General features: G+C 35.1%; 3 protein-coding genes across 3 annotated transcripts in view; 1 reads left to right on the top strand and 2 right to left on the bottom strand.

Annotated features, from left to right (window-relative positions):
- Nucleotides 1-205: 205 nt before the first annotated feature.
- Nucleotides 206-5,403, bottom strand: Obp83g (Odorant-binding protein 83g). The gene is made up of 3 exons (XM_089711314.1): nt 5,009-5,403; nt 803-1,045; nt 206-458 (listed from the first exon to the last, which is right to left on the bottom strand). Exons 1-3 carry the CDS (start codon nt 5,190-5,192, stop codon nt 265-267), a joined length of 621 nt encoding a protein of 206 aa, XP_089567440.1. The 5' UTR covers nt 5,193-5,403; the 3' UTR covers nt 206-264.
- LOC149477038 (uncharacterized) lies at nt 1,523-4,611 on the top strand. The gene is made up of 4 exons (XM_089711313.1): nt 1,523-1,770; nt 1,870-2,155; nt 2,519-2,834; nt 3,284-4,611. The coding sequence occupies exons 1-4, from the start codon at nt 1,586-1,588 to the stop codon at nt 3,331-3,333; spliced, it is 837 nt and encodes a 278-aa protein (XP_089567439.1). The 5' UTR covers nt 1,523-1,585; the 3' UTR covers nt 3,334-4,611.
- Nucleotides 5,404-7,210: 1,807 nt separating the features above from the next.
- Mtmr6 (Myotubularin related protein 6) overlaps nt 7,211-26,199 on the bottom strand; it is a 50,420-nt gene continuing 31,431 nt past the window's right edge. The window contains exons 2-19 of the mRNA XM_089711615.1: nt 21,919-22,035; nt 21,403-21,565; nt 20,221-20,378; nt 19,804-19,976; nt 19,032-19,119; nt 18,091-18,223; nt 16,262-16,337; nt 15,562-15,658; nt 14,488-14,547; nt 14,044-14,187; nt 13,430-13,536; nt 12,821-12,949; nt 11,742-11,868; nt 10,608-10,747; nt 10,008-10,119; nt 9,639-9,773; nt 8,031-8,163; nt 7,211-7,236 (exon numbers count right to left, since the gene is read on the bottom strand). Of these exons, the coding sequence (XP_089567741.1) occupies nt 7,211-7,236; nt 8,031-8,163; nt 9,639-9,773; nt 10,008-10,119; nt 10,608-10,747; nt 11,742-11,868; nt 12,821-12,949; nt 13,430-13,536; nt 14,044-14,187; nt 14,488-14,547; nt 15,562-15,658; nt 16,262-16,337; nt 18,091-18,223; nt 19,032-19,119; nt 19,804-19,976; nt 20,221-20,378; nt 21,403-21,565; nt 21,919-22,035 (2,118 nt within the window). The remainder of the gene's footprint in view (nt 7,237-8,030; nt 8,164-9,638; nt 9,774-10,007; nt 10,120-10,607; nt 10,748-11,741; nt 11,869-12,820; nt 12,950-13,429; nt 13,537-14,043; nt 14,188-14,487; nt 14,548-15,561; nt 15,659-16,261; nt 16,338-18,090; nt 18,224-19,031; nt 19,120-19,803; nt 19,977-20,220; nt 20,379-21,402; nt 21,566-21,918; nt 22,036-26,199) is intronic.

Genomic DNA, 26,199 nt, shown 5'->3' with positions numbered 1-26,199 from the left:
TTGACGACCACTTGCCGACGCAAATATCTCCTTTGTTTCAGGGAATTTACGAAAAAGCAGTTCAGTCTTACTTCAAGAAACTTTATTTTTTTTAACCGACTCCATTTGGTAATATTATATTGCATGAGCAATGATAAAAGTACCAGATCACTACTAGACAAGTTATAATATAGAAGGAGGAGGAATAATATGGGTATAATTACGAATATCATGCCTTAGTTTTTTAGTATTCTTTATTTTATAATATTGGTACAGACTACGTACTCAAATATCAACAGTGAATTTATGTTTGTTAGTTGCCATGATGTTATTCGTACATTCGTTTAATTGCGACGCCAAAACACATTCGTCTTTATTTTTTATACTAGAATTAATACAGCGATCCACGCCCTTTTCAAGTTTCTTTATAAGTTTATCTTCTTTTGCGTAGAATTTACTGACTAAGATGATAAGATTATCTGTGGATGTTAAAAAAATAAGTATTTATTTCATTTATATTGAAAATAAAAATTAATTCGATGAGCTCTTTATGCGCGAAAAATTAACAAACAATTTTCTCATTCAATATTATCTAAAAAGCTTGTTTTATCTTAAATGGCGGTCCACACTTAAAATGACAGTTCGAATTCGTGTGAATAAATATTATTAAGACAGTTAATTTGGTGTGTGAGTAAAGAGGAAATTTTGAAGAAATGATTAGTGCCGCCATTTTAGATTCGTTTCTTTATTGGCGCGGCTTATGCAAATATATATAATGCAAATAAAGTAACTTTAATAGTATAAAACTCAAGTAAAATACAACCTTTATGAACCTTTCCATTTTCTATGACACCATTCCGTTTTAGTACACACGCAATGAGACATTCGCCGTGTATTGGAGACTCAGTTTTTGGAGATAATCGTTTGACTGGCCTGTTATCTTTGGCCTGTACTTCTTTTAAACATTCTGACATATTGCGTTTAAAATCTTGTGCGTGTTTCGCCACATCTTGAGGAATAGATTGGTACGACCAGTCGGGATCTTTATTTGTGTCTTCTCTTAAGGCTGTCAAGTTTGATTATTTTTTAAATGCAACACTAATGCCCGTTTTCACCAACATCCCCTATACTACCACATAAGTATGGGACCCTTTACTTAAAAGGTCCCCTAAACTAGCCCCTATATAAAATTGCGTTTCACCATCATTTCTATCCCCTAACTAGGGGTTACATAACTATGTGACGTTTTTTTTTCGATGTTAGTGATTGTTTCACTTGTAGACTTATCGATACTTTTAAATAATATCGTTTTTCATAAAATTCTCTGAAGTTTTTACACAAATAGATGTAGTTTATGATAAATAATGTTTTCATAGCAATAATAAATATAATTTCATTCATTTTTTTAATTAATTTAATATTTTCTAGCATTTTTACTCTGTATATGCATAACGAAACATGCATTTAATCTGTGGTAACTTGTATTTGACAGTTGGTTGACATTTATGTTTGTTTTAATCTCATTTTAATCGCCTCTTAGCTTCCGTGTTATTTTTAAATTTCACAAATAATTTAGTTGCGTTCGACAATCGATTATCATAATAAAATGGCTGAAAAAAGGAAGCGTAGTCAAAATTTTACAGTGGACGAAAAAGATAAGTTGGTGAAATTGGTGTGTATTTTTAAAAACATCATTTTAAATAAAAGAACAGATGGTACAACCAACCAAGCTAAGAACGAGGCTTGGATAAACCTCTGTTCTCAATATAATGCAACGGGAAATATGTACAGGTTAGTTAAATAAACACAAACATGCCATATTTTATCATTTAATGATAACTACCACATGGTCAACAGCTATACATATTATATATCTACATTTTATCGTAGGAGTAAAGATGCTCTCATGAGAGTCTGGGAGAAAATGAAAAGCGAAGCAAAAACGTACAACTCGAGAAACAGGAGTTGTGCAACTGGAACCGGTGGAGGACCCTCAACTATAAAAACAGACCCAATATTAGAACAAGTCTGCGAATTAATGGGTCGAGGTTGCAGTGGTATTGCTGATGTTCTAGACTCAGATTCAGTTATCCCAATTTCATCCATCAATGTTATTGATCCAGAAGTGACCAGTGAAGAATCGCAGGGTATAATTTTAGACGCTGAACTGGTTACGGTAAGTACTGCCAGATATATATAATTTTTATTCAATCAACAATTTAATTATAGGCAATATTAGTACTGTATTAAGTTAATAAAGTGTAAAAGGATTTTTCTATCTTTTCTTTTCTTCTTAAATTACTTTTTCACTTAATACTCAAGCCGATCAGATCTTGACAAACAAGATGACTCTTTTGTATATAGAAAGAGGACGGGCTACTTATGTTAATTATATAAAAAAAGCTACATGTGAGTAAAAGAAAAAACGTTTATTGGTACACACCAAAGTGCACACAGTAATACAGAAAATAAATAGTATAAAAGAAAAGTATACAATTTAAAACTAAACAATTTTTAAAGTACATTAATTTGTTTCCAGAACATGGGTATAAATGAAGTTAAGGGAGACGAACACAATGTAGTGAACACACCATCATGTTCTAATATATTAGGAACTCCTCTTTGGAAAAGGCGTAGACCAATTCTCAAAGAAAATCACCATCCCCAGACGGAAGTTGTGTCTACCCTGTGTACAGGATTCAGGGGGATAAATGAAAAAAAAATTGAAATTGAAGATTTAAAAAAGAAATTGCTGGAAGAAGAAATAGAATTTAAAAGAACCTTACACAGTTTACAAATAGAGTCAGCAAGAAAAGATTTAGAAATAAAAATAGAAGTTCTTAACCAAATAAAGGGTATGCTATTATTAATTTATTTCACGTAACAGGTTTTCAAAATAATTTGTAATTTGTAGTCTTCTGTATCCATATGTGTTCTGAGATGTGATGTTGGTAATGTTTCCTATTTGCCCATTTGTAATGAGTTCCTCTATATTAGGAACATTATTTTCATTCACCGGCTCACGTTCTTTTCTTAAAATACATATATTGTGTAAAACACAACACGCAATAATAACATTTATTGCATTTTTTAATTCCAGTCTTATACCAACAGCTAACACAGGAAAACGTCGTTTTAAGACTCCATATTGTCTTTCTACCACATTCCTGGTTTTTATGTGAGCCTCGTTGTATTTCTGCTGACCTCTTGTCGTAGGATTTAAATAAGGAGTCAACAAATGGTTCTGAAAAGAAAAAAATATCTGCTGTTTTATAAGTTCATAATATTATAATTTACTTTACAGGTGGAAACTTCAATCTGAAGAATTTATTTGGTGTGCCAAAGAATGACTAAATAGAGAAATTGTATTTTTTTTAAATAAATTGATTATCTATGACACATGGATTGTATTTATTTCTATACATATTTTCCTTTTATAAATACTTGTACTTGCTTAACTATTTTACCTTCAACGGGTATCCACTGTCACCCAGTAAATAGCTGTCAGTAAAGTCTCCTCTTTCAAATTTTCTATATGTATGACTATTTTGATAAATAGCCGAGTCATGTGTTGAACCTGGCCAACGTGCCACAACATCCCTTATTAATAAATTAGCTGATGCTATTGTCTGAACATTTATGGACATGTATCCCTTCCTGTTCCTGAATAACTCTGCATCATCGCCACCTTAAAAAAAAATACAAAACGACATTATTTTGTGTAAAATACTGACTTGTTAACGTAATAAAGTTTAGTCTTGAAGTTTCACCTGGTGATTGAATTTTCACATGTGTACAATCGATGCAGCCAAGAACATTAGGGAATCTTGAAATATTATAAAATTCCATCTTAACGTTTTCTTGCTCCTCACTTGTATTAGGGAAGTTGACAAACTCTGGTCGTAGAGTTACAATCGCTGCAGATACTCGCTTTATTATCCGACTGCAAGTAGCCACACTGATACCACCCATGTCTGCCACAGCTAACAAGTGACTCCCCGTAGCATAAAACCTCAATGTCATTAATAATTGATTTATTGGAGATATAGAATTATTTCTGAAATAAAAGCAAATGAAATAGTTAAGGACAGCATTTGTAACTACACAATTTTAAAAGAAAATATAATCGTAGCGTAACTAGAAACAAAAAAAAAATACCACGCGCACTATTATAGCATGTGCATAAATACAAACCTATTTATAAAAGCTTGTAATTAGTAGATTGTACTCACCTATTATCAGGAAATTCTAAGGCGTGTTCAATCTTTTCCAATAAATACAACACTGATGATTTACTTAACCTATATCTCCGAAAAAAATCAGTTTCATCAAAACTTTCGAAGTAATTTGGTCGTTTTCGGTATATTTTTGGTCTACGATGGTTATTTACGTCGAAAATAGTCGAAACCGTGTCTAAATTTTCTAAAAACTCATATAAATCACTATCCATCTTTGTTTCTTAAAGGATCACTTACTTATGTGCCGGTTTATGGGCCAAAATGTCGGCCTCCTAAAGTTAGGGGACTTTTTAACGTTTAGTTGACCCCTAATGGCTGGTGAAACAGAAACCATCTTTTAACGGTCCCCTAAGCATGTTTAGGGGATCCCATAAACTTAGGGGATGTTGGTGAAAACGGGCATAAGGGCCGTCATACACGTACTGCTCCAGGGGTGTCTTGTATTTGTGCATTTTAATTTGAAGACTAAACTACTAAACAGTAAACATCTTCACTTGTCGCAGCTTGAACTAGCTCATTCTATGTACTTCGAGCGGTCCGTGTATGTTGGCTCCAGTTGGCCCTAACGTTAGCAAAAAACAAACTCATAATCATTGAGCAAAAATATTTTTGCATTATATTATAGTTTTGTTGCATTTTAGACGAACTAGATATTGGCAGGTCTTGCACTGTATTTTAAGGAGTAATATAAATTGAACGTAACTTTAATTAAAATTTAACCTACTCGAGTCTCGACACTTAACGAGCAGTTTTAATTTTTGTATCAAAATTACACTTTTTATTATACATACGCTTTTTTCTTCCCTTCGTTTCCAATTTCATATTTCGTGTAATAATGGTATCTTTATTAATTTTTATGTTTTGAACTGTTTTGACACCAATAATTTGTGACTTATCTAATGGTTCTGTTTTTTCACCCCCTTGCGATAAAGATGGAGCCGGAATTAGACATAGAAAAAATATGTAGACAAACATTGTTAACTCTGTTCATTTACAAGTCAATATGGTACCGTTATTTAGTTTTCCGCTTGTTATTTTTTACGACTCCATAAAAACTTTATTCAACCTAATTGCGTCCAATTATTTCAAAAAATCACAGACTTCGGTAGTTATATTATAGTCTATAACAAGTCTATAAAAATTACTAATCACATCGATAATTGTTTATGATGAGGTATCATACACAATATATATACCTGTGATATATACATATTAAATATAACATCAAGTTATAGGACAAGCTTTACTTTTAAAAATATAAAACCAGACAGCCCTGTTTTTACGCCATACAGAGGAACGATGGTGGTGCTTGGTGATGATTACTTTTTTAAAAATCCTTCCTGTTAATTTATTTTTTCCAGCTGGTCACTGAATAGGGAAAAGGATTTATTTTATTTTATCGTAAAGCTGTTAGATTATAAATTTATACTAATACTAGCGGTCCGCCCCGGCTTCGCCCGTAGTACATATTTATGTTTTCTCTACATAAGAACCATCCTCGTACTTCAAGGAATATAATAAAAAAAGAATTATCGAAATCGGTCCACCCGTTCTCGAGTTATGCGCTTACCAACACATTTTGCGATTCATTTTTATATATAAGAAGATTATAAAGCTGAAGAGTTTGTTTGTTTAAAAAACGCGCTAATCTCAGGAACAACTGGTCCGATTTGAAAAATTCGTATTCGTATTAAAAATCCGACTATAGATAGCCCATTTATCGAGGCAGGAACATTATTATTTATTATCATTACTCTAAGGCCAATAGGAGCGGAGCCACGCTAAAGGCGAAACCGCGAAGCGCAGCTAGTTAATAATATTGACATTCCTGTTTCCTCTCGTTTGCCCATTCTTTCCTCATATTAAAAAGAGAAACAATTGACCTCGTTTACTGTTGGTGACAAAGGCAAATACATTTATTTTTTCGTTTTTTGTCCTGGGTGAACCAGGGCGGAGCCGGGACTAATACATACAAATAAATGTGATTCAACATAAATAAAAAGACGAATCAGTTATATACATTTAATTGAACTATTTACATGAATCAAAATATATACAAATGACCTTATATGTAAGAAAAATGTACAAAACACAATTTCATAATATCTACACAAAACTCGATAGCACAAGTTTGTATGAGAAACTAGAATCTTTAAGAAATGATAGATTTTACTCTAAAAATATATTTATTAAAAGGGTGAAATTTCATAATATTTTATTGAACATATGTAAACAATTATTTAAAGATTTTGATAGTTATTTTTCTTATTGGAACGAAGTTCCTAACTGCGCGTTACGAAAGGGGGGCTAGCCGGAATTAAGACCAAAAGTTGTAACGACAATTTTTGCTATAGTTATAAGACGTGCGGCGTGCGCGTGTTTATCTGACTGTCTCTCTCTCTCTCATAGAAAGCAAGCCAGTTATTGGAACGAAGTTCCTTATCGCGAGTTGTGAAAGGGGGCTGGACGGAAAAAATTCTTAAGAAAAGTTGTCACGACACTTTGCTAGAGTTGTAAGCCGTGCGGCGTGCACGTGGTTCTCTGTCTGTGTCTTTCTAACTTTACACTTCGTTCCATCCGGGTGACCCTGGACATGTCTCAAGTTTTTTTTTTATAAGTCAAGTAACAATGATTTAATACTTATAGATGTTTAAGTGTTTGCGGATTTTTTTGCTATATATTTACTAGTAATTAAATGCTATTTGTACAACAATGTTATTTTTTCTATTATTATTCTTAATTAATTAAGATACTAAAGGCTTGTACAATATACACTAAAATTATTCTTGGATTATAAAAGATTTTATTACACAAGTGACCAAAAAATACTTACAATATCAGGTTTCATGTTTGTGAGTTTTTCTATTTCTATATAACTTTTAATAAATGCCTTAACATACTTGTTGAAAAGATGTAACGTTCACTTTAATCACAATTCATTTAAACATAAGTTGAAAGACGAAAAAATATACATAAATCAGTCTTGCTACTTCTTAGCTGCTACCCGAAGATTTTATGCCTGAAAACATAATATAGAAACGTATTAAAAACAAAATCTATACTATAAACTATATTTATTATTTATCTATACTAATATTATAAAGCTGAAGAGTTTGTTTGTTTGGACGCGCTAATCTCAGGAACTACTGGTCCGATTTGAAAAATTCTTTCGGTGTTAGATAGCCCATTTATCGAGGAAGGCTGTAGGCTATACAGGGTGTAATCGTTAAGTGTGCACAAGCGATTATTCCGTAACTATTGCAGATATAAAAAAAAACTTTAAAGTGATAGCGAAAGCCTAACCTAACCTAACCTAAAGAGTAAAATGACAATAATAACTTTTTAAAAATAAAACGGGAAATATCCAAAAATTTTACACCAAAGACTCCCATACATTTGGTATGAGATATGACTATCCTAAACATGTAATATGAAAAATTTTGGCTTTTTTTCAATTTGTGCTTAAATTACTTCGCAAATTTTAATAAAAATTCATTAAGAAACTGTAAACATAGAGCTCGATGTGGAATACAAAGGTTCCAAAACGAGGACGTTACTTCGAACATTTGCTTTGAACACAAAATGTATGGAAAATTCAATGCATGGGAGTGTTTAATGTAACTATTTTGGATATTTCCCGTTTTATTTTTTAAAAGTTATTATTGTCATTTTACTCATTAAGTAAAGGCCTTTCGATATCAGTTTAAAGGTTTTTGATATCTGGAATAGTTACGGAATAATCGCCTGTGCACACTTAACGATTACACCCTGTATATCATCTCGCTAAGACCAATAGGAGCGGAGCACACTCACTGAGCGGGGTGAGGGGGGTGAGCGGCGCGCAGGCGGCACACAGCGGCGCGGGCGCGGGCGCACACAGCGCGGCCAGCGGCGCGCGGCTCACACAGCGCGTGCACACGCAGCCGCCGCAGCCCCAGCAGTGGTGCTGGGAAACATTGAGGTATTTTTATAGAGACGACACCACGAATAAAAACTTTGTAACAAGCGCGGCGGCGCTGGCCGGCTAGTGAGTCATACACTTTGTAGATATTCTGCCTCTTATCTTATATATAAAATTCTCGTGTCACAATGTTAGTCTGCATACTCCTCCGAAACGGGTGGACCGATTCTCATGAAATTTTCTGTGCATATCGGGTGTAGAGTAGTGCTGCTGCCCCCAGGGTTGCCCAAAGTCTGAGAATCGGCCAACATCTATTTTTCATATGTACCACGGGCGAAGCCGGGGCGGACCGCTAGTTACTTATAAATTAAAACCAATCAATATAACAAATAAATATTGTTTATCTTATTAAAAAAATATGTATAAAAATATCAATTAAAACCAAACAATGTAACAAAAAAAAATATGGTTTGAGACGATTGACTCTAACTCGTGTTAGAAATAGTGTAGTAGCGATGCCGTACGTGTACGTAGTACATAGTACCTCAATGCTGCGACGTTGTCACATTACGTGAACCAACTAGACTTTCACCACAGAATACATAATAGTAGCTAAACGCTACAGAACGGACACTCTCCGCCTCCCACCAAAATTAAACACTTACCTCACCCCGCATGATCATGCTATAAATAATTTCGGCCGCATTTTTCTGCAAGGACGATACGCAACGAAGATTGACAACATTAATCAAATTGACTTAGATTTTATTATTTTGGATTTGTGATTATCGTTATTCGTAGAAAATGGCTATTAAATATGTTTAATAGCCACTGTTTACGGATGTATTTCATCAGAAAAACGCGAATTTTTTTTTACGCTAGTCACAAATGTGCCAACAATAAAGCGTTAACACACACATTTGCAGTCTCTACAGTGTGACTGTCAAAACTATAATTTTGTATGGAGTGTTCGGGGTGTGCTTTCACATTATAGGCCGATTAACAACAGCTGGAACGTTAACACATTTACACACTGCACATGTGTAGTGTCTGTGAATACGCGCGCGGCGTGACGTCATACTGCATACGCATCATGAAAAGACTGGCCGTCTCTCTCGCGCGCAGACTAGTTTATGAGGATGAAGGGGACAATTATTTTATTGTTTTTATTTTGCAATGGTTTATAATTACAGGGTGATGTAATTTAAACAAAGACGTTATATTTCTAACTATATTCGACGAGGTACTTCGCGGCACGCGGGGTTGTAAAAGGTGGGAACGGCATAGAGCATATTGCGCGCTCTCTTGCAGTTATGGGCCTTATGAGCAGCCATAGTGATGTTCCATTTTCCTATCGACGTTTAGTTCGAAATATTTCATTTCTTAAATTAACAAAAGCCATTTATTTGATTGTTTAAGATATTTGTATTATTTGAAAGTGTTTTTGTTTGAAACTTGAAACTTTGAAAAAATTGCACTGTTATGATTTGAAAACCAATAAAATAGATAGCAAAACATACCTTCCTACTAAAATGGTCCAGCGGCGTGGAGCAGCTGCACTCTGTAACGTTCTTAATGCTCTTCCAGTCCAACGCGACCGTGTTGATCTCAGCCTCGAGCGCGGGCAGATTCGGCGGTATTATGTCGTCTGTCTTCTGAAAACGGGGATTTGTAACATTATAATATTACTAGCTCTCCGCCCGCAGCTTCGCCCGCGCAGTCAAAAAATACCCGCATAGGGAACATATTCCCGTGGGATTTCCAGAATAAAACCTATCCTATTTCCCGGGGTAAAAAGTAGCCTATGTCCTTCCTCGGGTATCAAATATCTCTATACCAAATTTTTTAACTTTTTAACAATATTACAGTCAAATATAAAATTGTCTCACCTCAGTAATCAACGGTATATTGTTAGGTTTCTGTGGTTTGGTCTCTTTAAGCGGATGATCGTCATTGGCGCATTCCATCTCCGACAGATTGCCACCTGACTCGTATATGAATCTGAAATAATAATAAGAAAATAATAATACTCCTACAACTTATCCATCAAAATGTAAATAATTTTATTCTGAAAATAGTACTTATTTCTCTGAAAATTGCTTATTTTTTTAAGGATAAATCAAAAAAGGTATTGATATAAGTGATAGCAAAATCAGTGGCAGCGCAACACTTAAAACTCAATATTATAAAGCTGAAGAGTTTGTTTGTTTGAACGCGCTAATCTCAGAAACTAATGGTCTGATTTGAAGAATTATTTCGGTGTTAGATAGCCCATTTATCGAAGAAGGCTATATATATATATATATATATATATATATATATATATATATATATATATATCACGCTTAGACCAATAGGAGCGAAGCAATGCTGGTGAAACCGCGGGGAACAGCTAGTTGATTTTATTATTCAAGCATGTTCTTTTATTTCTTCTAAGTATATTCTTTTCTATTAACTATATGTAGGTTATATTTCTCAATTATACTTACTTATTGTCAATATTAAGTGCAGCGGTTTTAGTTTCAATTTCCACAGTGTCAATATTGCCGTTCTGATAGTTGACCACAGTCGCGTCTCGAGTCTTGTCCGATTTCTTGCCCGATAACAGCTTCTTGAATGTTGTTATTCGCTAAATTAGAGAATATACTTTAATAAATGATCGTGGAATTGAAATTTTTGTCGAGATTTGTTAAATATGTAGAACTTATAATAAATATGTAGTAATGTTTGAGTGTGCGTGTAAATCGGAAATTGTGTAATATAGTGGTAGCTTTCGTTTTGACATTTTTCAAATAAACATCTGTATGATAGTAAAGCGAAACTAAAACTGAAGGTAATTGAAGCTCAAAATTTGTACTTACGTACTTGGAATTACGTGTGGAATTTGTGGGTTGAATAAGAATGAGTAAACAAACAATGTTATCTCAGTTACAGAGGTTTATGCATATAAAATTGACTCGCTGTCTCAGTTATAGAGGTAACTATGATGATAAATCGAAAGAACAAATCCCAGATATAGAGGTTTACCTCGTCCCACTAACAGAGGTAATTCAGTGCCAAAGTGTTGGGACCTCAGCATGAGTTCCAGTTATGGAGGTTTCTCACTTATCCAGGTCCCATTTAACCAAGTTTCACTGTATTATGTCTTGTGTCTTATAAAAATATGCATGTGTTATACAATTTATATAAAATATAGTGTAATGTAAAAGTCAATGCAATTTTTAGTTTGTGTGTGCTGTGTTTATGCGATTGCGTGCACATATTAGTGTGCGCACGCGCGCCTGTGTGTATGCGCGCGTGTGTGTGAGTTCACGTATCGGTGCGTGCACCCGGTACGTGTGTGTGAGTTCACGTATCGGTGCGTGCACCCGGTACGTGTGTGTGAGTTCACGTTTCGGTGCGTGCACCCGGTACGTGTGTGTGAGTTCACGTTTCGGTGCGTGCACCCGTGCGTGTGTATGCGTTACGTGTCCGTGTGCGTGCCGCAGCCCGCAACCCCGTGCCGCAGGGCGTGCGTGCACACAGCCCCGTGCCGCATGTCGGTGCGTGCACACAACCCCGAGCCACACGCTGGGCATGTGTGCACACAACCGCTTGCCTCAGGGCGCATGCGTGTGCGTCACCTTGGCGAGGTAGTCGATGTGGTGGTGCAGCGCGGCGGAGTGCTCGACGGCGGCGGGCAGCAGGTCGGGCAGCGCCTCGCGCGGGTGCACGCCGCTCTCGTGCCGGCAGTACATGCCGCGCCAGAACCTGCCCGCCCAAATTATCATTCATAAATTCTTTTTGAAAATATAAATTAAAAAAGACGTGTGGCACTCGGGGACTGCCGCGGTAAAGCTATTGCATAGCATGCCTTCAAGCCACACCTCCATGCCCGTCGGAGTGGGGAGCGTGAGGTTTTTTCGTTACGGAATTTCTCGATTCAGTCCCCACGCTCAAGCCCGCGATAGAAGCTATGCAATAGCTTAAAAATTATTTGATACATACACACTACACATATGTAGAATAGTTTTAAGTAATTATTGTGTTTGTACGAGTGAACCGTACACGCACAATTAACCATAAATTGAGAGCATAATGATTCGATCGTCTGTGCGTGACGCGTGTGTAAATATTGTTTACTAGCTGTGCCACGCAGTTTTAACCGCATTGCTCCGCTCCTGTTGGCCTCAGCGTGATGATATATAGCGCCTTCGGAAGGCTATAGCCTTCCTCGATAAATGGGCTATCCGACTGCGAAGGAATCTTTCATATCGGACCTGAGATTAGCGCGTTCTAACAAACAAACTCTTCAGCTTTATAATATTAGTATAGATTAATTCCAATTTAAAATGTAAATAAAAATAGGTATATAATTAATACACAATACAGATACAATATTTAAAAGACAGTAATTATTGTATTTGTACACGCGAACCGTACACGGGCAATCGACCGTAAATAATAATTAAGGGCGTATTGATTCAATCGTCTAACTGTGCGTAACGCGCGTTATTCTATATTGTTTATTTTATTAAATAACCACTTCTCTTTTCTTATTAATATCATTTTTTACTAGTAAAAACCATATCGTGAATTTAGTTATAACTGTTATATTATAAATAATACATGCAATTATGTGCTTTGGGAAATGATTTATTAAAACTGTTTCAAACAACATTCATCGATATACTTGCATGAAAAATGTATAAAAATTTAGTACCTTATACTTTGTGCATTCAAATCCGGTTTCAATACATCAGGATGCGCTTTCGGATTGTACAGCGGATTCTTATACTCGTTGAGATGACTCGCCATGTAACCCCACAGCGAAAACGTACGCTCGGATAACCTGTTTTAGTGAAATTTAAGAAATTAATAGCATTGCAAATATATATCTTTATATATAAAATTCTCGTGTCACAATGTTAGTCTGCATACTCCTCCGAAACGGGTGGACCGATTCTCATGAAATTTTCTGTGCATATCGGGTAAGTCTGAGAATCGGCCAACATCTATTTTTCATATGTACCACGGGCGAAGCCGGGGCGGACCGCTAGTATTATATAATATGTTGGCCACATTGATTTATTGACACAAATAGTGACAAAATTTTGTTAATTATTATTAAATTAACTTTTTAACCCTCTCTTTTATAAGCCTTACAGAATACATAAATAGATATAAAGTAAAATACATAGACTTAATAGAAAGTATTGCATGATACAAGAATTAAACTAAAAAAAACTTTTTAATTACTAACTTTTAATATTACATGCGGACGAATAAAAATGATTTATTAATATTTCTCAATCCATTAGTGACATATTACCTTAGATCCCGTCGATCCTTTTCGCAGTTACCGACGAACGTGCCATATTGGCACGCGTGCGCGTGATCGTGGAGCGTCAGCAGAAAACGCTCGTTGAATTGGAATGCCTGTAATATAAAACGTGTATTACTATTTATTAACGTAGGATTTCTGGGACATTTATCCTATTGCAATCCGTCACGTCATCTCAATCTGTCACGTCATAGCAATCCGTCACGTCAAGGCAATCTGTAACGTTATGAAAAGGCGACGATTATGGTTATATTTGAATCTTAAAAGAAGTTTCACTCGAAAAGCAGTTTCACTTCGGACACGTCTGCTTTTTATAATTTCTTTTTTTGACGTGACAACGTCTTATAATTCGATAGCGCCGAATTATAAGACGACGCTGCACGCACGAAAAAACATGACTCATGCGGCGTTACCTCGCTCTGAGGCGTTCCATGTAAGGCTTGAAGTGCAAGCGAGAGCGCGGAACGAGCGACAAAGAAGCACAATCGGCCTTAAGACGTTGTCACGTTCAACTATCGTCAGTAAACCGACTTTACAGACAACCAATGTTTTTTTTCCTTATTTTTTCACCTGCAACCGTATAATCTATTATTTTTTCTCACCTCAGGCACTTGTCTGAGCAGCTGCCAGGTGCAGTCCAACAGCTGTGTGAACACAGGCGACCGTTCCCTCGGGTCGCCGGCAATGTGCCCGCATCGACAGGTGAACTTGTGCCCGAAGGATAACCAGTCCTTTTCGATTAGCGCCTGGAATTTTAGTTGTGTATGTACAAATGTATGTCTAATTATGTTGGAAAGTCGTTTGTAGTAATACCACAGAATAATAGTACTACGTACAGAGGGTTCACTCCCTAACAAAAGTCAACTTTAGGCATAAATAAATGCTAGCTGTATAGCTATAATATATTAGAACGAACACACGTCACGTGACGCCCGGGGTGTCAGTGGCCCTTACACCGGCACTGGGTTGACATTTTACTTATAAAAGTTAATTTTAAATACTGGAAATAGCAAATTTTAGTGAAAGTAACATCCTTTATTTCTCACCTGGTATCCGTTGATAGTACGGTAGTGCGGCTCGAGGCACACGGCGGCCAACGAACACACCTGAAAGAGAAAATATTTATTCCATAACTAGCGGTCCGCCCCGGCTTCGCCCGTGGTACATATTTACGTTTTCTCTACATAAAAACCATCCTCGTACTTCAAGAAATATAATAAAAAAAGAATTATCGAAATCGGTTCAGCCGTTCTCGAGTTATGAGCTTACCAACACATTTTGCGATTCATTTTTATATATAAGATTACAAATTACAATATGCATAGAGTAGGCACATTTAAAAATAAAAATTGGTCAAGTGCGAGTCGGACTCGCGACATTAAGGGTCCGTACAAATAATATAAAGAACAACTCAAAATAAAAATCTAATATCTGGCTCTGCCAACCGTTGATTTACGATTTTTTTAATAATTTGTTGTAACCTACAGGAATATATTATTTCCATCTCAAAAAAAATCATCTATCTATCATTATTCATTAGATAATAATAGTTATAAAGACTATGAGATCGTTTTCTGCGGAATCCTGAAAAATTTAAAAAAATAATAAAAATAAATATTGCAATAAAAATATGTGTCAGTCTGTAAGGTATTTATTCTATGGGTTTGTACAATTTATTGTCTGTCACCTGAATTAAAAGTCCTACTAATATTATAAATGCGAAAGTTTGTGAGGATGGATGTGTGTTTGTATGTTTGTTACCTTTTCAGGCGAATACTACTGAACCGATTACAATAAAATTTAGCACAAACATAAAGGGTAACTTGGATTAACACATAGGATAGGTTTTATCCCGGAAATACCACGGTAACGGGCACTAAGCGGGTTTTTCTTTGAAAACGCGGGCGGAAAGCTAGTAAAAAAAAAGACGGGTTGCACTCCGGGAGTGCCGGCAGAAGTGAAAACTTGATTATTAACGTTGAGCATGTTTGATATCCATCCGTGTTACGCTTTTTCGATCAGGTCACGTGTCCTGACGCGAGTTTAAGATTTTATACCCATTACAGAAAAGTGCACAACGCCGCTAAAGAAGTTTTCACTTCAATAAATAAATATATAACCTGTGCGGTCCGATCCCACCCATCGCTACAGTGCACGCACACACTCACGCCGCTGTCTATCGCGCACGCTATCCACCACGACGTGTCTAGTATCGACCTGCAAACCATTATTTATACAAACATTCAAATATACGTGATGTTGTTTTAAAAATAAAACGAAGATTTCGAACAGCTTTTAAATTTTTCTTTACAACTTAGTTACATTACATGATACATCGTCACACAGTACAGAGCAAGAGAGCGAGCGAGTGAACATAGTAACGAATGAACAAATCATACTTCAAACTAATACAGACTAATAAATTTTATAATACAGACAATATAAACATTGCCATATAAAACAACAATACGAATAATTTAAATACCTATACGAAAAAGCTCGATATTTTACTTTTTGTAGCATTCAAATGCAGTAAAATTTAAAAATATAAATTTATAAAGAAAATTTCTCAATTATAAAGTTTTTGAATGCTTTAAAACTAAATCCTACTTCCTACTAATATTATAAATTAGAAAGTTTGTATGTTTGTCTGTTATTCCTTCACGCAAAAACTGCCGAACTGATTTTCATGAAAGGTACACACATAGAGGGTAACTTTATTTAACACATGGGATAGGATATTAGATTAGATATTATACCGATTTTTTACGCGGGCAAAGTTGCGGAAGAAAAGCTAGTATTAAATAAAATATTACTAACTTGATATGTTTCAGCCATCCAGAAGATTCGAGCCCACTTAAGAAAGACGACATAGTAGGCGTCGTCTGTTCGCAAGCTGTAATTCAACATCATAGATAATACTGTATATATTTCAACATTGTATTACTAACCAAGCAATTTTATTATATGACGAAAAAAATTATTATCGAAATTTTAACTTAGTTGTAAAATTGAACTAGTCAAAATAATAGGAATCCTGACACAAGCATTTATTTATAGGCTGGGGTAGAAGCCTTTAAAAATAATGAAAAGATAAAAAAAATCGCAGTCGGATGAAACCCATTAGAAAAGGAGGGGAATATGATGAAAATAAAGGGAAAAATAAATTACGGTCAATCCGAGTTCGGGAAGTGGGAGGGGGGAGCTTTTAAGAGAAAAAAATGGTTTCTCCTAATTTCCGACAAAACTACAAGTCCTATAGAAAAAAGTTCAATGGCAAAGTTGTAGGTAATTAAAAGTTCTACAACTTTTGTATTCACAATTTTTTCACATAACCTAAAAATTTAGGTGAAAAATTCAAAAAACCAAGTTTTTGGTCTTTTATTTTTATCTACTTCAAAAATTTTTTTTTTTCTACGAAATTTGATGGAAGCTTACTTTATTATGTCCCAAATACACTGTAATTTATTTGATTGAAAGTATTTATTTTTTCGCCTTATTTTGAATTAATACCAAAAAAACAACCTAATTTTCAATCGAAAAGTCACCCGTCAAAATATCAGCTTTTTTCAAAAACTTGGGGTGTCTTTTATTCATTGAAATCTCTACTTTCATATGGTGTAAAAAAAAATAAACACCACTATAGTAAATGTTCTCAGGAAATGCATACAAACAGTGTGATAATGAGCTTTTACTAAATCAGGCACACTTCTTGAACTCTATATCTTCTCTTGTATCGGCTTTTCGGTAATATTTCAAAAGAAAAATAATTATCTGTTCTAAGTTTAATATTTTACAGCATATTCAAAAGCAAAATGATGTCGATAATAACATTTCAGGTAGTTCGAGAAGTGTGCCTGATTTAGTAAAAGCTAATTTTCAGACTGTTTGTATGCATTTCCTGAGAACATTTACTATGGTGGTGTTTATTTTTTTTTACACCATATGAAAGTAGAGATTTCAATGAATAAAAGGCACCCCAAGTTTTTGAAAAAAGCTGATATTTTGACGGGTGACTTTTCGATTGAAAATTAGGTTGTTTTTTTGGTATTCATTCAAAATAAGGCGAAAAAATAAATATTTTCAATCAAATAAATTACAGTGTATTTGGGACATAATAAAGTAAGTTTTCACCAAATTTCGTAGAAAAAAAATAAATTTTGAAGTAGATAAAAATAAAAGACCAAAAACTTGGTTTTTTGAATTTTTCACCTAAATTTTGAGGTTATGTGAAAAAATTGTGAATACAAAAGTTGTAGAACTTTTAATTACCTACAACATTGCCATTGAACTTTTTTCTATAGGACTTGTAGTTTTGTCGGAAATCGAGAGAAACCATTTTTTTCTCTTAAAAGCTCCCCCCTCCCGCTTCCCGAACTCGGATTGACCGTAATTTATTTTTCCTTACATTTTTATCATATTCCCCTCCTTTTCTGATAGGTTTCATCCGACTGCGATTTTTTTTTGTTTCAAAAATTATCTACTCTAGTCTATTATTTATTACGAGTATTACATTAGAATCAAACTAATTTAAGACTTATAGTGAAATAAAAAATAAACAATTTGAATTTTGAATTTGAATTCTCTTTTGAGTGACATTTCAAAGCAATTAAATTAAATAAAAAAACCTTTTAAAAATACATACTTACTTTCAACAAGTTTCTGCAAACTCTTGCGCATCACGTGAATATTGCCAATTCCCATGAAGTGGAACTTTATATTCTCGTAGAAAGCCTCGTTTTCATAGCCCTTACCAGCCGCGCGGTTCACCATTGCGTTTATCTGTAATTTTATTAAGGACGTCATTAAAAAAAAAAATTTTTTTATATTTGTTACACTTAACACTTGTACTTGGTACTTTTTGATTAATACCTAACGGTATTTAATATTGTACAGTACGATTCAAACTTAATGGCGGCTCGGAACATCGAACGATCTTTTTTTTTATGTCAGAGCAAGCAAAGAAGCAGATGGGCCACCCCAAGAAGCTTATATCTAATACACTGGAGATTTCAGTATGAACATTTACTTGTAACAAGAAAATATGACGTTGAATGACGCCTGTATGTTTTTTTATCCCTTTCACACCTAACTTGGCAATATAAGTTTCTTGGGCCACCTGATGTTAAGTGGTCACCACCGCCCATAAACACCTGTAACACTAGAAGTGTTACAGGTGCTTTGCCGGCCTTTTATGGACAAATAAGCTCATGCTCAAGCTCATGATCTGTTGCGCAAAAACAATTTTAGATAATACCAGAACGTTAAGTGTCGGATACCTGCGCGCTCGTGCATTCGCAGCTAACTTCCGAACCGCCATTAAGTTTGAGTCGAACTTTACCTGTTTTTTTTTAATATGTATAAGATTATGTATTTTACTTAAGTTAGAAAATTTCGGTCACTTTCGATACAACTATAATCAAATATTGTATTATTTTATATTATGGAAAAAAATATTAGAAGATCGAAACTAAGAGAGATCAAACCTACCATATTATTATTATACTTCATATTTTTTTTTTGTTAAAATTCTTACATATCTAATACTAAGAATAATTTAGTCAATAATTATAATGAAAAATTTTCTTACCCTCGGCCGTGTGTCCACCACATACATATACCCGCAGTTCGGATTCGCTCGCCGAATCAAGTCTAGCATCTGTTCGTCTTCCATACATCTGAAATCGTATGGCCATGTGTGCTTAATAATAAATATTAAATATTTTACGGATATCACGTTGTTTGAAAGTTTGGATTTGTTTTTTTTTTTTATATAGTTCGATTCCCGGTCTTGTCGTCGAAGTGAATTTTGGAAAATCTTTAAATGTAGTTCTATTAATAAATAAGCTATGCAATAGCTTAAAAACAGGAACCTAACCTAACCCACCATACAACTTATCGAAACCAACGACTATGCTATAAAACAGTTCAGCCCCCCTAGACAAGTGGCTTTCTATTAGCGTAAAGTTCAATAGAATAGATTATGAATGTATGAGATTGACGTTTGATTACGACGACGACGACGATTGATTACGTCAATTTCATACATTAATAATCTATTCTATTCAACTTTACGCTAATAGAAAGCCACTTGTCTAGGGGGGCTGTTCACCTATTTTATTACTTTGGTCAAAATAGGGTGGACTTTATTCATAAAGACCGGGAAAAGAGATAAATCATGCTATTTTATTTACATATTTATTATTACGGACCGGCCATTATTAATAGTGGCCGGACTTATCAAATTACCCCTAAGAATGAGACACTCACCTAGCGGAGAACCCGCTGAGCGGTACGGCAGTGGCGGTTGACTGTAACATATGGCCAACAATGGCCACTGGACCAACATTGGCCACACTCACCTAGCGGAGAACCCGCTGAGCGGCTGGCTGCACCTAGTGATGGCCGCCTTGTTGTGGTGCAAGTACGCCAGCACGGGCAGTCGGCCGCGCGACCTGAAGCTCGCACTGCCCAGCAGTACTGCGGTAGACGCGCGAGATGGTACATAGATAGCTGACGGGTATGTGTCGCAGAGCTGTGGAAAGACAAAAAGTTATCGCTTTCTTCGAAATAGTCAATTTTCTTCAAAAATGGTACCCACCACTGAGAAAAAAAATCGTACAAAGCACAATTTTAGTCAAAAGTGTTTTTTCGCAAAAAATCGTGAAAAACCTATTCAAATTACCAATTTCAGAGGGATGCAATTATTTTAAGTAACTATACTCTTTATTATCTTATTTATCGAACTATTAACTAATAACCAATCGTTATAAACTAACCTCATACTCCCTATTGGCGTTACACAGCACCCAGTGTTCGTTTGGCACGTTCATCCTCTGGAACTCGGTTTGTATGTCGAAGAAGTTCCAGCCGGCCGACTTGGGCAGGTCATCGGGTGTTGATTTGTAGTTGAAGCAGTATAGCTCTTCTATGTTCACTGAAAATGTTTATGTAATCTTTGATAGGAATTGTATTAGTAATATAATACAATAACTTAATACCGTGGATCCTTACAAGAAATTCTTTCAGACTTATTTGTGAGCAAATTCAACCAGATGACGGCGACATGTATAACGTATATTTATAAAAATTATTAATGTACATAAGAATTGTTGAAATATACTGTGTAAAAAAGTTACTACGTAAACCAAACTAATTACTAGATTTACAAATCTAACTAGTAAGAACACACATTAAATTAAAAGTTTTTCTAAAAACCAATATAAAATATGAGTAGCAATTTCATAAATCAACATTAAAAACTGACTTTAACTTGCAATCTGAGTTTGAATCTAAATAAGCATTTCGTTAGAGTTTAAAAATCGTCACTAGGATACAAGCAGAATATAGCCACATATAGCTTACAAGTTACAATCAGCAGGCTTAATGAAAACGAATGAAAAGCGCGTAATTGGACGTTTTCAATGGAAGTAGTACAGATGTATATTTATAGCTGTTGAAGCGAGGACGATCAATATCAATTAGTAGTTCATATCTGTCGCTGCTTCCCACAACTGTATGCGCTTGTATTTAGAGTAAGTTTTAAATTCACCAACTGATTAGTCTATACTTAATGAGATTAAGTTGAACAATATGTTTGTCTAAACGCGCTAATCTCAGAAACTACTGTTTCGAATCGAAAATTCATTATTGTATTTAAAAGTCCATTTACTGTTGTGATTGTGCTAGGTACAGCTCGTTTATACGATAAAACATTTATCTTCCCGAATTCATAGAACACCAATAAATACGAGGGTAGAAATATATTATCAGCGCCCAAAAAACCATTTCTAAAATTTTCCACGGTACATTTACAGCATTACTTTTAATTAATAACTCAGGCCCCGGAATCACAGACAGAATAGAAAATCTATTGTGTCGTGGACCGATCGGGCCGTTTGGGGCTCAATGGGTTAAGCCAATATAAGTGTTAAGCTATATGCTATAAAGGCCAATATTACCTGGCTGGCTGAGCCGCAGCAGGGTCTGGTGCATCTCGTGGCAGTCCCTCTCGCGCGGTATCACAAAGAATACAGACTGGAAGGTCTTCGTGCGCACGAGCAGCGGCGATCCTGTCGTCGTTATGGGCAACCGCTCCACAGTGCTTATGTGTGTGAGCAGTATCTGATGTGGGGGTTCCCCCCCCCCCAGGATTATTAGGTATGGTAGGTATTGTATAAAGGTCTTATCCTGATGTATTGCATAGTTTATCGTCGTATTTTTGGTATTTTCAACAACAACAAAGGAAATTATATTCGCATTTCCTAGTTTAAAAATAAAAATTGAGTGAAAACAACGCGCAGTCTAATGTTAATATTTATACGCATGTTTGTTAATTGTTTCACCCCCTAAACATCACACACACGCAGACAATATGGAAAAATATTTGAAAATAAACATTCCGCTTCTCTTTGGCAAATCAAATAAGAGTAATAATATTTGTTGTTATTTATTTATAAATATAACTTATTGCTTACCCATGTTTCCCTTCTCAGTTCATGGTCGACAAAGATGAGGTGCGTGGTGGCGAAGTAAAGGGTTCCCTTGGAGGGATTCCGTAGATTGTACTTGTCCAGTAACTGAACATTTTCGAGCTGTTGACAAATTATTAAAATTTCAGATAGTTTACAGACTCTGTGCATTCTTAATATGAAGTATTATGTATGTAATATCAAAACATGTAAAAATAATATCCTTTGAGAAATTAGCCTAATGTTACACAGAGGAAAGATGTTTTATCTATACTTAATATTATAAAGCGTAGGGAAGAGTTTGTTTGTTTGTTTGTTTGAACGCGCTAATCTCAGGAACTACTGGTCCGATTTGAAAAATTCTTTCGGTGTTAGATAGCCCATTTATCGAGGAAGTCTATATATCATCACGCTAAGTCCAAAAGGAGCGGAGCAATGCGGGTGAAACCGCGGGGCATAAGTAGTTAGTTTTTGATATGGATGGCTAAGACCTACTGGACCGATTTTAATCATTAGTTTATAGATAGAAAGCTATTGTAGTGTATTGTATTCCGAGTGATATATGAACATTGTATATAGAACTTTAGTGCAGAGCCAGCTCAAGAGGCTAGCACACAATAAAGATTTTATCGGGTGCCCATCGAAGCTAGAAGGTTAAGAAAAATCGATTAGTGAACAGATTTGAAATGCACCTCGCTATGACCATAGTAAAAAGAGATGACTAAACTTAACTATGAAATTCCAATTTTCAGATCGAATATTAAAGAAAATTTAACAATGCTATTCTAATTTCAGCATTCCTTAGAAATGAGAAATGTGCGAAATTCTGTTGAATAGACCAATTTTTTATTAGTCTATGGTTAAAAATTGGCTACAGAACTGCGTATCTTAGTTAAGATTTCCAATCCATTACATACGTCATACACCCTGTAAAACCCATCTACCCTTTTACAAGAAAATAAAGACAAAGCCATTCTTAGAGGTCTAGTGTTTCAGTGAGCTTAATTAAACATCGTGACTAAGATGTATTGTTCACGGTCTACGTTATGCCGTAGTTCCCTCTCAGGGCCCGTGCAGATATGGCGGAGCGCAGCGCAGAGCATTTTTCATTGCCAAACTATTATCGACATTGTCCTCATTAAAATAACATTCAAAAGCGCAGTTCAAAATTCAAAAGTAACATTCTTCCTTGCTGCTCGGGAATAAATTGTTGTTATTTGATTTTGAATCTTATTTAAATGAGGATACTGTCGATGATAGTTTGACAATGAGAAATGCGCTGCGCTGCGCTCCGACATATCTGCGCCGGCCCTAATAGCCCCATTCTATTGTTACTGCAGAGATCACCTGTCGGCCAATTTATTACATGTTTCAGAGTGGAAGTTAAGCTTATGCCCTTGTGGCTGTTTGCAATAATGTATGAAAACTGATGTAAAATACTTATAAGAAAATTAAATACCTATAGAAAAAGAAAAATTATTTGTAACTGATCCATTCAACACCAGCCACTGTGTCTACATACTGATGTAAGTAATGATCAAGTTAATACAGCGACCCACTTACACTTTCTATAGTTCTATTTAACTAATAACTAATTAACCAACTTCTTTGAGTAAAAGCATTGTATCTATCTTAACTTAAAAAAAAATTGGTTGTCTGTAAAGTCGGTTTACCGACGATAGTTGAACGTGACAAAGTCCGATTGTGCTTCTTTGTCGCTCGTTCCACGCTCTCGCTTGCACTTCAAGCCTTACATGGAACGCCTCAGAGCGAGGTAACGCTCTTTCGAATTATAAAACATTGTCACGTCAAAACGGATTTTTCATCATTCATTTCAACTTACTGCAATTCGGCATCAAAATATAATCTGGATTTACACATTTCTCTTTAACCATCCCTTGTGAAGCCGCAGGACTGAAGCTAGTAAGTAATCGATAGACCATATTTCACATTTTATTAAAAAACGACAGAAAAGCATTATTTATAAATCATAATCGTTCATATAACGGGAGCTCGGTTTAAAATTAGATACCGTATTAAGTTTACAAGAGCCTTTGACACCGTCCTAGTTCTCATCTTCATAGTAAACGCTGTAAAATATAATTAACTCTTTGAAATTTTACACGATTTACACGGCGTATTAAATATTTAGATTTCGTGTTTATAAACTCTGACTGTTTATTAAATAAAATGATCGTTAGACGAAAAGTTGCCTGAAATTCGGCAGTTAATTATGTGATTATTGCAATAGTACCTACGTTTTTAAGTTCTTTTTCATTTTAGAAACCTTATTTTTAGTGTAAAATAATTCTGCTTTTGCCTGGTACGATTACTAAAGTACAGTTAAAATTAATCAAATGTCTTCATAATTACGCATGTATTGTTGCCCTAACAACATCTATACTTACTATATTTCCAAGTTTATTCAAAAAGATCTGCGTAATTATTTTTCTATTCCATTACATATTTATATCTTAATACTATTATAAAGGCGAAAGTTTGTATGGATGTATGGATGTTTGTTACTCTTTCACGTAAAAACTACTGAACCGATTACAATGAAATTTAGCACACATGTAGAGGGTAACTTTGATTAACACATAGGATAGGTTTTATCCCGGAAATCCCACGGGAACGGGAACTATGCGGGGTTTCCTACTTTCCTTTGAAAACGTGGGCGAAGCCGCGGGCGGAAATCTAGTAATCCATACGTTATTAACTCCGAAACATTGTCAAGATATTTGTATAACAATTTTGCGCAGGTTGAATATTATATACGGACAAACTCCCGCCATTTCGGGCCATATCGCCCGAGGGAAGGCTCAAATTCAAATTCTGTTCTCGTATTTTCCCAACTAACTTCATTATGACGTTAAGGCAATTACACGGTTCAACGACCTTAATGATTCTGTCACTACATTTGAATTTGTTTTTTTAACCGCCCTCTATAAATATACATCGTTGTTGAAGTAAAAGTGACCAAAGATTATGGAATTGTATACTGTATCGTATTGTATCGTAATGTGTTAGTGGTTTCTACCTAATTTATGTTTTCTCTGAGAGGCAGTAACATATTACATTTATGAATAGTAAATATTGTGTACTATGTATGTTGTAAATGTAATGTAGGAAGACTCATCTTTCAACATTAACCGTTATAAGCAAAGTCTCTACTACATGACCCATTCTGGAGACCTTAAAATGACTAAGCAAGTAATTATAAGTTCTAGAGTGGGGAACAGTTAAGAAAACACCGATTTAGAAATTAATTTTATTCAACACAGACTCTACTATATTCTGGAGACCTGATGATGGCTAGGGTGGAGAACATCTCACCTACAGAGATATAAAAGATGGAGTACATTATTTGACGTAATTCTATAGAAGGGCCTCTACCATGTCATGGTGTATCGAATGGTAATGGTGACCAGGCAAATGTATTTAGCGTTCTCTGTATATCTCTTCATACCTAGTAGGAATATATGCATGCAACCTACACACACCGAAAAAAATAGGGGAACGGACAAGAAATCACGTTTTTTTCGACTTGTTATGTATTTTGTAGTTAGTTCGGGGTTAATTTTTTAAATCCCTTACGTCTTTGAAATGATGACGAGAAATAAAATGTGTTTCGATTTTTAAACATTAAAATATTATACCCCTTTAAGAGTTTGGTGCCTATTTATCGACTATATAGCAGCTTCAAATCAAAAATATTATAACGTGTTTAAAACTGAGTTTTTTTTTCTACTGTTTATCTTTGAACACATTACAAAATGAGTGATTTTCCTGCGACTGAAGTTACCAGAGCCTATGACTATGACTGATATGGGTCATACCTTCCGTACAAAGAATACAGTGTTAGTTGTGTCGGTATCTATAAAAACTCGCATAGTTCCCGTTCCCGTGGAATTTCCGGGATAAAACCTATCCTATATTACTCGTGGATAATGTAGCTTTTGAATAGTGAACGGAATTTTTAAAATCGGTCCAGTAGTTTATGAGCCTATTCATTACAATCAAACAAACAAACAAACAAAGTTTTCCTCTTTATAATATTAGTGTAGAAGAAATCATCGGTTCACCCAGTTAAAAGTGCGGAGGTAACGGAACCAACAAAAAATTCAGTTGAATTGAGAATTTCGTCCTATAATGGCGTCGGCTAAAAATGTTGCAATACGTTTATGTCAGTTTTGACTTTCCTACGATTTTATACAATAATATAAAATTAAATGATTTTATACAATATAAAAAAAAATGCTGATTTTCGGCGGTATGGCGACCATT

The sequence above is a fragment of the Colias philodice genome, chromosome 26, assembly GCF_061535455.1.
Source record: "Colias philodice isolate Cphi_HAF_F1 chromosome 26, ilColPhil1 Martin Lab GWU primary, whole genome shotgun sequence".
Lineage (NCBI taxonomy): Eukaryota > Metazoa > Arthropoda > Insecta > Lepidoptera > Pieridae > Colias > Colias philodice.
Note: the sequence above shows the minus strand (reverse complement) of the source record. Positions and strands in the feature narration are given on the sequence as shown.

What these genes read in the sequence shown, in the direction of transcription:
- LOC149477038 (XM_089711313.1), top strand. Translation starts at nt 1,586, where the DNA reads ATGGCTGAAAAAAGGAAGCGTAGTCAAAATTTTACAGTGGACGAAAAA. An exon ending in TAGACGCTGAACTGGTTACG is followed by an intron (nt 2,156 to 2,518) that starts GTAAGTACTGCC and finishes ATTTGTTTCCAG; the next exon opens with AACATGGGTATAAATGAAGT. An exon ending in AGTTCTTAACCAAATAAAGG is followed by an intron (nt 2,835 to 3,283) that starts GTATGCTATTAT and finishes TTTACTTTACAG; the next exon opens with GTGGAAACTTCAATCTGAAG.
- Obp83g (XM_089711314.1), bottom strand. Translation starts at nt 5,192, where the DNA reads ATGTTTGTCTACATATTTTTTCTATGTCTAATTCCGGCTCCATCTTTA. An exon ending in AACGAAGGGAAGAAAAAAGC is followed by an intron (nt 1,046 to 5,008) that starts GTATGTATAATA and finishes CAAACTTGACAG; the next exon opens with CCTTAAGAGAAGACACAAAT. An exon ending in AAATGGAAAGGTTCATAAAG is followed by an intron (nt 459 to 802) that starts GTTGTATTTTAC and finishes TAACATCCACAG; the next exon opens with ATAATCTTATCATCTTAGTC.